Source organism: Danio aesculapii, chromosome 22, assembly GCF_903798145.1.
Source record: "Danio aesculapii chromosome 22, fDanAes4.1, whole genome shotgun sequence".
Taxonomy (NCBI): domain Eukaryota; kingdom Metazoa; phylum Chordata; class Actinopteri; order Cypriniformes; family Danionidae; genus Danio; species Danio aesculapii.
The window spans coordinates 247,501-258,462 of NC_079456.1; the positions used below are offsets into that span (position 1 = coordinate 247,501).

General features: G+C 43.0%; 1 protein-coding gene across 1 annotated transcript; it reads left to right on the forward strand.

Annotated features, from left to right (window-relative positions):
- Positions 1-2,757: 2,757 nt before the first annotated feature.
- Positions 2,758-10,944, forward strand: slc25a20 (solute carrier family 25 member 20). Its single transcript, XM_056447841.1, has 9 exons — positions 2,758-3,034; positions 3,288-3,380; positions 3,456-3,583; positions 6,744-6,834; positions 6,916-7,033; positions 7,222-7,294; positions 7,420-7,529; positions 10,100-10,224; positions 10,505-10,944. The coding sequence occupies exons 1-9, from the start codon at positions 2,933-2,935 to the stop codon at positions 10,565-10,567; spliced, it is 903 nt and encodes a 300-aa protein (XP_056303816.1). The 5' UTR covers positions 2,758-2,932; the 3' UTR covers positions 10,568-10,944.
- Positions 10,945-10,962: the final 18 nt, after the last annotated feature.

A 10,962-nucleotide genomic window follows, 5' to 3' on the forward strand; every position in this document is an offset into this window, starting at 1 on the left:
CAGCAATTATCTAAGTGCTGGGTCATCATCCTGGGCTGCGTTTCCCAAACAAGGCTGAACTATCACAGTACGATGCATCGTTTGGGAAAAGAACGCTGTAGTGACGAGTGTTCCCCAAACTGTAGTTTCTCTGTCGCAGATCCATCGCTTAAACCACGTTAGTTATAATGTAAAACGCCCATAATGATGCTCTGAACAGGGTGGAGGAGCTACTTTAGAGAAAAAAAACATGATTGTTTGTGCAGATGATGATGTTTTACACGATCACACGTCTAAAAATAAATCCAATCACATGCCCTCACTTCCCATATTAACTTAAATATATGTAAATTACACATATAGAGGCAGAGTTTCCTTTACAGATATTATAGAGAACATTACATGATCTATTCTGAATCATAAAAGCACTCCGCTAACACACATTCTCATATGTAAATCAGTAATGGTTGTAATGTACAGTAGGCTGTTGATTAAGAAATGAAGAGAATCCTACTTGATAGTAATAATCATCATGATTATTCATTTTTATTATCATTATTAAATATGATATTGTCCATTTTTTTAATTTATTCTATGTTTGTTTATTGTAAAAGTCTACTTTTACAATCTGACGCATGTAAACCACTGCAGAAGTGTTCTAACCAGCAGGTCTATGTCATATTCACTAGGGTACAGTCACATTTCTTAAATAACCTACTATAAATTAAAAGCATTAGCGTATGCTGTGTTTTAATAAGCTTTGGAGACGTAACATAAATTCTGCTTTTCAATAACAGGTCATTTATAGCTTTCATCATGAGCCACGGCTGTGTTCAAAATAACATCAGTGTTTTCAAAGTGCACTGTGAAGGGAACACAACTGCAAACATGAAGATCGCTAAAGCTGAACTGTAAAAATACTTTGGAAGCAAATTACACCAAAGAGAGCCGACCCTAATGCTTCTTTCTTTAATCATTCCAGCTTTAAATGTTGGAGCGTTCGTAATGAATAGGGCATAGGGGGGATAATTGGGAATCGAACACAGCCAGGAACTCTGCTTCTAGCTACAGCTCTAGAGGTGCAGGTGCAAGCGTTCAGGTTTACCACACAGTTTGCGAATGTTCGTTGGAATAACGGATTTGGGAAACGCCAAATCAACGAACTATGTTTGTAGCAAAGGAACTTGCGACCTTAGTACATACCTGTAAACCCTCCTGTTTTCCAGGATTCTCCTGTATTTTACAATTCTATCCTGCTATCATCCCATAAAGGTATTTTCAATCAAAGGGTGGCAATAAACATTAAAGAGCTGATCCTCCCTACACACAACCCATACCGCCGAGCCACCAGGGGACGCTCCTCACTCTTAAATGTGAGTCTTCCGTGCTTTTGTTTTATTTAGGCATGAAAACACTGAAATTAATATAAGAACAGCAGGATTCCCTTCCTGTTCAATACAGGCACCTTCGCCTCTCCTACACATGCTAACAGGGTGTCCGCGGGGTCTTAAAAAGTATTAATAATTGATAAATCAGTTTAGAGAAAGTGAAGGCCCTTAAAAGCATTTACAAGTCTTCAATGCTATTTCACAAGGTATTAAATTCTGAATCAGTCTGCTGAAGTTTACCTGAGTTTAATCTGTGATTGGGATGCTGTGTGGTTTATGAACCCTGCTGGACTGACATGACGCGTCTCGGTTTACTGCAGTAACCAGAGAAACACTGTTACTCCTGCTGCTGCATTAACATGTCTATTCAGTCAATACAGTTTTACTTTAGGGTTCGTTTCTTGCATCAGTGTTTAGTAAATATACTGCAAGTTCAAATGTCGGCGATGTTACTGGTTGAAATCTGAAGTGGTGAAGAGGTCTTTAAATGTATGCAGAGAGTCTTTAAAAAGCTCTTCAAAGGTATTGAATTTCACTCTCTGCTTCCTGTTTATACCCTGTCCAAACTCAGTCCTGGAGGGCCGGTGTCCTGCATACTTTAGTTCCACCGACAGTTAAACACACCCGAAGCAGCTAATCAAGCTCTATCTAGGTAGAAACTTCCAGGCAGGTGTGTTGGAGGAAGTAGGAGCTCAACTTTGCAGGACACCGACCCTCCTGGACCGGGTCTGGACAGCCCTGATGTCAGGTAAAGATTATTGGGGCAAACTATTGTTTTTGTTGATAATGACCTGCACAGATGAACTGTTCACCACAAAACTAGCCGTGTGCGCTAACAACACCGCTATCAGGGTGACCGCAGGGTCTTACAAAGTCCTAAATCTACTCATATATTGTGCTGTAGGTCTGCATTTGTTAGCGGGTCTTAATATTTCTTTGTTCATGTATTGCTAGCCAATCTGGCCGTTAACCCTCATACACTCTCCAACAATCCCAATCTCAGTATAACTCAATATAAATGTGTCACTCTGTTTACCGTATTACTTTCCTGACAGTAACATTAGTTTAATAGTGTATTTACTGCTGAGGAAGCTGACCTATATTTATTATTATTCAATTATTATTGTATTATTAAATGTATTTAATTATAATTAACACACATTATATATAATTATATTCATTTATAATGGTGTTAAAAGGTCTTAAATTTAACTTGGTGAATATGCTTAGTTTTGACCGCAGTGAAGACGCTAGTGTGTCCTCAGGCTGGAACACTGACACTGCTGTAATGGCTGTTCTCTCTTCGTCCTTATATAACAAATAAAGATGACGTGACAGGTGCCGCCCCCCCTGCGCGCGCGTTCATGTCCAGCAGCCAGTTCCGCTCGCGCTCGCTCTCTGCGGTGCGTCAGTGAAACAGTTCCGGGTGTGAATGTGGGTGAAGGGTCGCGGAGAGACGGAGACGCTGCAGACTGACCGCTGAACCCCCGGTACTCCGCCGTTACTCTCCACGCTGCGGATCACACACGCTCAGTCCTCCGGGTTTGCGACTCTCCGACGGAATCATGTCGAAGCAGCAGCCGATCAGCCCCATGAAGAACTTCTTCGCCGGCGGGTTCGGGGGAGTGTGTCTAGTGTTCGCCGGACACCCACTGGACACCATCAAGGTAAACATCATCATCATCATCATTATTGATATTGTGTGTGTGTGAGTGTGTTCTGATGTTGACCTCTGCTCTTCAGTTGTCGCTGTAGTTTTGGATCATCTCAGAGCCACACTGAGAATAATCACATTCATTAAGCAGGATACCTGTGTGTGCATGATGCTGTGACCTTTGACCTAATCAATGTTATCTGTGTGTGTGTGTGACCTTTGACCTCACTCGGTGTTGTCTGTGTGTGACCTTTGACCTCTCTCAGGTGCGCCTGCAGACGCAGCCGAAACCCCGTCCTGGAGAAGTTGCGCAGTATGGCGGAACATTCGACTGCTTCAAGAAAACACTGGCCAAAGAGGTGTGTGTGTTTCTGTGCGTGCGTGCGTGCGTGCGTGTGTGTGTTTTTCTGTAACCTCTGTGTGTGTGTGTGCAGGGTGTGCGGGGTCTCTATAAGGGTATGGCGGCCCCCATCATTGGTGTGACCCCGATGTTTGCCGTCTGCTTCTTCGGCTTCGGCCTGGGGAAGAAACTACAGCAGAAAACACCTGACGACATCCTGACGTGAGGACACACACACACACACACACACACTGTGGTGTATTACATTTGTTTGGGTTATAGATTTGGAAAATAGAAACACACACACTCACCGGCCACTTTATTAGGTACACCTCACTAGTACCGGGTCGGACTCCCTTTTGCCTTCAGAACTGTCTTAATCCTTCATGTCAGACACTCAACAAGCTGCTGGAAATATTCCTCAGAGATTTTGCTCCATATTGACATGATAGCATCACACAGTTGCTGCAGATCTGTCGGCTGCACATCCATGATGCCAATCTCCCGCTCCACCACATCCCAGAGGTGCTCTATTGGATTGAGCTCTGGTGACTGTGGAGGCCATTTGAGTACAGTGAACTCATTGTCATGTTCAAGAAACCAGTCTGAGATGATTGGTGCTTTATGACATGGTGCGTTATCCTGCTGGAAGTAGCCATCAGAAGATGGAGACACTGTGCTCATAAAGGGATGGACATGGTCAGAACAATACTCAGGTAGGCTGTGGCGTTGACATCATGCTCAATTGGTACTAATGGTGTTGTGTGTTCAGAGATGCTCTTCTGCAGACCTCGGTTGTAACGAGTGCTTATTTGAGTTACTGTTGCCTTTCTATCAGCTGGAACCGGTCTGGCCATTCTCCAGTAGATCAACAGCCGGTCTGGCAGCAACAATCATGCCACGTTCAAAAACACTTAAATCAGGGGTTCTCAACCTTTTTCATTTCGAGGCCCACCTCCTTCGTAACTTTTTTGAAGGCCCACGTCTGACATTTTTTCATAAACTGATTGTCAGGAGAAAACGCTTATTTTAAACCTTTATTAATTAACTAGTTAAGTGACGTCATCGACTTTCTCTTTAAGATTTAAAGGGCTCGCATGGCACCAGACCCCCTTAAGTGGTTTCGTGTGAAAGTGTAGAAACTATATTTTATGCACACATGCATCACTTTGGTTTTTATTCTACTCTACAAAAGTTATTTACACTTAAACACACAGTATTTTGGATACCTGAGCTGGGTATTGAACATTGGTTCATTTTCATATTTTTCATATGGTTCATATATGACACATGTACAAGTTCTAGCTCAAATGAAAGCTCTTGCCGGTGCTCATACGGTTCTAGCATTCTTTTTACTGAATTATATTCTCATATTAAACAGTCGAATGAATCGCCGTGTTTCCATGATGCAGAGGTGAAAACAATACATTTATGATCAATAAGCAGCTCCAGATAGCTCAGACAGCTGTCATCTCTTACCCTACGCTGTGCGCTTCAGGGACATGTCTCCTGTTTTTGAGGTGATGTGCATCAGTAATAGTTTTATATGTCTGACGTGGTCCAAACACAGTGAATTATGTTTGATCAAACAAAAGAATAGTGAAATATGAAAACAATGATCGATCCCTGTGGCTTGTGCAGCACCTCTCATCAGGTGGAATACAATAACTTCTGCATAGATTATGGTGAGACATTTGTCTTTTTTCCTATGATTACAGACATGTGCAGGAACCACCAACATTAATTACAGCAAGCTAGACCACACAGAACCTAAAAGGTCCACTTTCAAATTTAAGTTTATAAAAAAAGACAAGAAGCGCCTCTTTTATTAGGTGTTTATTATAACACAGACAACATATACTGTTTTTTGAAACACTTTCAATAGTGTTTGATGACATTTCAAAGGGTTTTCTTTAAAATAATACCACATTTTTGCATTTACACCTCTGCATGTGGGTTTGGGAAGCTTTTAAATTTGGGTAGGCAAAATCCAGGCGGAAATCCCAAAATAGTACTAGAGTTTAACTGGTTAAGAAAACATTTATTTTGCTTATAGTATTATTAGCTTTTTATTCTACAGCATTTTATTTAAGAAACTATATTTATATATATATATAAATATCTAAAATTAAATATAGCCTATATAATAATATATATTTTATTTATTTTTTTAAACACCCAGATTCAAAGCTCCAGGTATTTTCTATAACTGCAGAGTATTTGGGCCTTTTCTTTAATAAATGGACCTGTTCAGGACAACAGATGACGAAAGCTGCTGCTGTGTATTGGACTGATTAACACTGTTCATCTATTGATCGTGTCTATTAAAAATAAACAAGAGAAGGAAAACACAGTAAAAGCACTGTAAGTCTGTTGACACACATCGGTCTGAAGGCGGTTGGGTTTTTAGGATATTATTGGAGATGCGCTGACAGAAGTGAACAGCTGTTCACTAAAACATCATGCTGGATCCTCCTGTATGGGCGCACGTCCGTGATGAAACACTCACACTCGCGTTATAAAACACATATTTAGACAATAGTGCTGATATTTTAAAGAGCTCACACTAAGACAGCACTCATAGTTTGAGAATCAACAGAGATGTGTGACTCTGATACGGGACGCAGACGTGAGACACGCGTGGACTGCTTATAACTCTGCTCATCGTTAGCTTTACATATGAGCGACTGTTTGCTGAGCATGTAGTCCTGTGTGACGTGCTGCGGCTGGAAGTGCAGCCATGGTTAAGTCTGTGTTTAACAGTGAGACTCTTTTTGCACCAACTCTGAAGTAATCAATAACGAGAAATGCCATTACACCAATCATTTTCATATAAATCATATTTAATAATAAAATCAAGTAATTATAGTTCAATAATTAAGGAAGTTTTAATCTCGCGGCCCACCTGCAGGATCCCTGAGGCCCACCGGTTGAGAATCCTGACTTAAATCCCCTTTCTTCCCCATTCTGATGCCATTCTGCAGCAGATCAGCTTGACCATGTGTACACGCCTAAATACTGCCGTGTGATTGGCTGATTAGACATTAGTGTTAACGAGCAGTTGGACAGGTGTACCTAATAAAGTGGCCGGTGAGTGTATATGTGTTGTTGACTCTAGAGAGGCCCTGTAACAGCGCAGTCCCTGGTGATCCAGCAGGTTCTCTCACGCAGAGCATGATGGGTAATTTATTAGGCATATGAATAAATCAGGCGTGTGAGAGAGACGGCGTGTGGTCAGCAGAAACACTGAACTGGAGAAGAGCTGCAGCCGAGTCTTCATTACAGCCTCATGCATTAAATGAGGATCCAAATGTTACTCAGCCCTAAATACACACACACACACACAGAGCTGCTCACCGGGGTGTGTGTGTGTGTGTGTCAGGTATCCACAGCTGTTCGCCGCTGGTATGCTGTCAGGTGTGTTCACGACGGCCATTATGGCTCCTGGAGAGAGAATCAAGTGTCTCCTGCAGGTCAGTGTGTGTGTGTGTGTGTTTGATGAGTGTGTGTTTCTGAGATGCATGTGTATGTGATGTGTGTGTGTGTGTGTTCAGATCCAGGCGGCGTCGGGGCAGGTGAAGTACGCGGGGCCGATGGACTGTGTTAAACAGCTGTACAGAGAGAGCGGCATCAGGGGCATCTATAAGGGAACCGCACTGACACTTATGAGGGGTAACACACACACACACACACATATTCACACAAAAACACACACGCACTCTCACTCAAACACACTCGCGCGCATACACACATACACACACGCACTCTCACTCAAACACACTCGCGAGCATACGCACACACACACACACTCCTTATCTTATAAGTCAGTCAGATGATTGACAGCTGTCACTCTCCATCAGACGTGCCGGCCAGCGGGATGTACTTCATGACGTATGAGTGGCTGAAGCACGCGCTGACACCGGAAGGAAAGAGGTCAGTTAACACACACACACACACACACACACACACACACACACACACACACACACACACACACACACACACTGGTCTGCTGTTAGCATGTGTGTGTGATGCAGTGTGTGTGTGTGTGTGTGCAGCCCCAGCGAGCTCAGCGTTCCCAGTATCCTGTTCGCCGGTGGGATGGCGGGAATCTTCAACTGGGCCGTGGCCATTCCTCCAGACGTGCTGAAGTCCCGCTTCCAGACGGGTGCGTGCGTGTGTGTGTGAGAGTGAGTGAATGGGTGTAGCGCTCAGCGTGCTTGTGTGTGTGTTAAAGGGGTGGTCCACAATGTTTAGAAAATCGTGTCATTTGTTCACATATATCACCTTCATTTAACACCGCTACTGAGCTAACATGGAAACGACCATCCTGGATCCTCCTGTATGGCCCGCCCTCAAAGGGCTCTGATTAGTCAGCTAACCTAATGTGTTTGATTAGTGGATCGGCTTCGCTAGGAAACGTCACGCCTCTCCTGCGCGCTGTGTCAGACTGTATATAATGCCAGTGAGGCCGAATCAGTTACAGAAAATGAGGAGGACATGTAAACACGACTCTCGCGAGGTGTTTCTGAACGGTGTGTTGTTGTTTTTTTTGCTCGTTGGTATGAGGAGGAATGTGTTCAAGCCATTAGCATTTCATTTCAGCGCCCCACACTGGTGTATTTAGGAAATGGTGCATTATAAGATGGCTGTAAACTCTCCGTTTCTAATAGATAGCAGGTAAAACGGTCGTCTTTGGTTTTTCGTTCGCTTTTGGCGGTTTAACCACGTCATAAAAATGCAATCGTAATGACATTGTACCGTAGTAATGCTGGGACACATTAAAACACACTTATATTATATTTAGTTATATATAGAGTATGTTAATGCTGAATAAATAAATAAGAATATACTGAAAGCACAGACACACCTAATCTGAAAACAGCACACTATTGTACATAAATAAATAACGAAAGTCAGCACCAGTGGTGTAGTGGTTAGTGCGTCGACACATGCACTCTGGTGCTCACGGCGACCCGAGTACGATTCCTGCCTCATAGTCCTGTGCCGATCTGTCCCCTCTCTCTGCTCCCCATGCTTTACCTGTCAATACTCTACACTTTTCTATCAAATAAAGGTGAAAACCCCCGAAAAAAATAATTATAAATAAATAAATGATGAAACAAACACAGCAGAAAAAGGAATGAATGATGTGAAGGGGTGTTTTCTTTATTCTGAGTAAAACGGTTGACGAGATCACAGTAACAGTAATACACATACTCAAGGCATTGCTGCGGTCTGGACTGTTCTTCTGAAGTGCTGCTGGCTTGAGTAGTAAAACAGGTAGGGGAGGCGGCGCCTCAGGGAGACTGTATGTCTGTACGTAATATACTTCATTATTTCAAATGTAAAACTCGCGCAATGCTGACGATTGCGGATGTTTACAGCAGTAAAACAGACATATGTTTGTAGCTAAATAATACCTGCCAAACTCCCGTTTTTCCTGAGAGTTTCTCATATTCCACACCTATCTCCTGCCACCCTCCCGTCTTGTTATTTCTCCCGGGAAACATCCGTAATTTCATCCCCATGCCAGGTCATCAATTTTGGTATAGCATCTGATCATCTCCGGCCGAAAACATGGTACAGTTGATAACACCACATACACCGGTTGTTGCTAGATCGGATATGGATGCGGCCGGAAGTTAAAGAGAATTATTTATATTATTTATTAAGTTTCACATTTCTTATATTAACGTCTTCCCCCACCCCAACCCTGAACCCAACTGTCACAGTACTGTAAAAATATTAATTATTGTTATACAGCGTCATAAAAAATGCAGCTATATTAATGTGCATATCGCACTTCCGGCCGGCTGCGTATCCGATCTAGACTTTACCACATACACCCGCAGCCGGTCCATCCCCCCGGTTCTCAACTTTGTTACTTAGAGACCACCACACCAAACCAAACCCCCCCCCACTCACGCGAAATTCGGGCACAAATGTTGGCAGGCATGAGCTAAACTGCTAACAATAATTACTAGTGACAAACCGCGTTTCTCGTTGTTTATATCCTGGTTTACGCCCTTACTACAACATAGCCTACAATGACCGCTGGAAACTCCGTAAGATATCAACAAAAAGAAGGACTTACAGGCCGGGGCTCACAATACACAGCTTATTCTATTACCATAGGCTGAATCCTGCACTTAACTGCCACCAGTTGGTGAAGCTATATCCATTTTCTAATATTCTGGAACATGAACATAATTAAAATTAAACTGTCGGCACTATTCTCTCTGTGTCACAGCCCTTGGAAGGCCAGATAGTGAAACAGAACAAGATCCATGGAGATAGCAGCGTTTGGAGGCATTTACCTTTCTCTACTAACGAGTTTGTGACCACGCCCCCTTGCTGCGCGCGGTGAATGCACGTAACCTAAAGCGTTTGTGATCTCACTAACCCGGATGGGTTGTTTTGTAGTGAGCAAATTCGTTCGCTGTGAAACTCTGTAAAAGCTAATGTCTCCTTTTGCATTGAAGTTTGGGCATCTTACACTCGGAGATGCTGTTTATGTCCACACAGCAACATTACACATCAACTACAGTTTAACATATGATATCGCAGTGGACCAGCCCTATAAGTGTGTGTGTGTTATATGTGAGTCTGTAGCACTGTGGCGTGTGTGTGTGTGAGAGAGTTATGTGTGCTTTATTTATTTATTTAAATATAAATAAATGTATATGTGTGCGTGTGTGTTTGTTGTATATATGTACGTGCGTGTTATATCTGCAGCTCCAGAAGGCAAATACCCCAATGGCTTCCGGGATGTGCTGCGAGAGCTGGTGCGCGAGGAGGGCGTCCGCTCGCTCTATAAGGGCTTCAACGCCGTCATGCTGCGCGCTTTTCCAGCCAATGCGGTACAGCTCACACACACACTCACTCACTCATACACACATACTCACTTCTACACTCTCACACACACACATACTCACACTTACTTACACAGCCGTACCATAAGCTCAGCTCATATTGGCATGCCATATATTTGAGCTTCATGTCATGGTTCTGATGGTGTGTTTGATCATCTCCATCTGTGTGTGTTTTTAATAAAGATGTAACACGTCCAGCTCATGTTCCTCTCTTCTGATGTTCTGAAACTCACTGTATCAAGCCCCTGACGCTCTTCTGTCTCCGCAGGCCTGTTTCCTGGGCTTTGAGGTGGCCATGAAGTTCCTCAACTGGATCGCTCCAAACCTGTGATCCGTGTGCTGGAGAACACGCGTGAACAGTGGACACGGGCCGAGAACGCAGCTCACGCTAATGAATGCCTCGCTGCTGCTTCATGATTTCTTCGACAGGATTTTAATCCGGTAGTTGGTGCCTTATAACAGACTGTGAACCGATTTCTGCCTTCAGGGAAACTGAATGTTTATAACGCAACACCAAACCCGTCAAACATTAGCAAACCTCTGTCAGGACATTAGCATATTTATATGTTTACAGTATGGTCAGCCTTCAGCCCTCACGACAGGAATTCAGAACCCAGTCAAGGCCTATTTTCTTTTAATTGTTTTGTTAATTATGTTTAATTATCACACTCATCATGTAAATAATTAAATGTTTATTGATCATTTTCATACGCTGCAGTGTTTGTG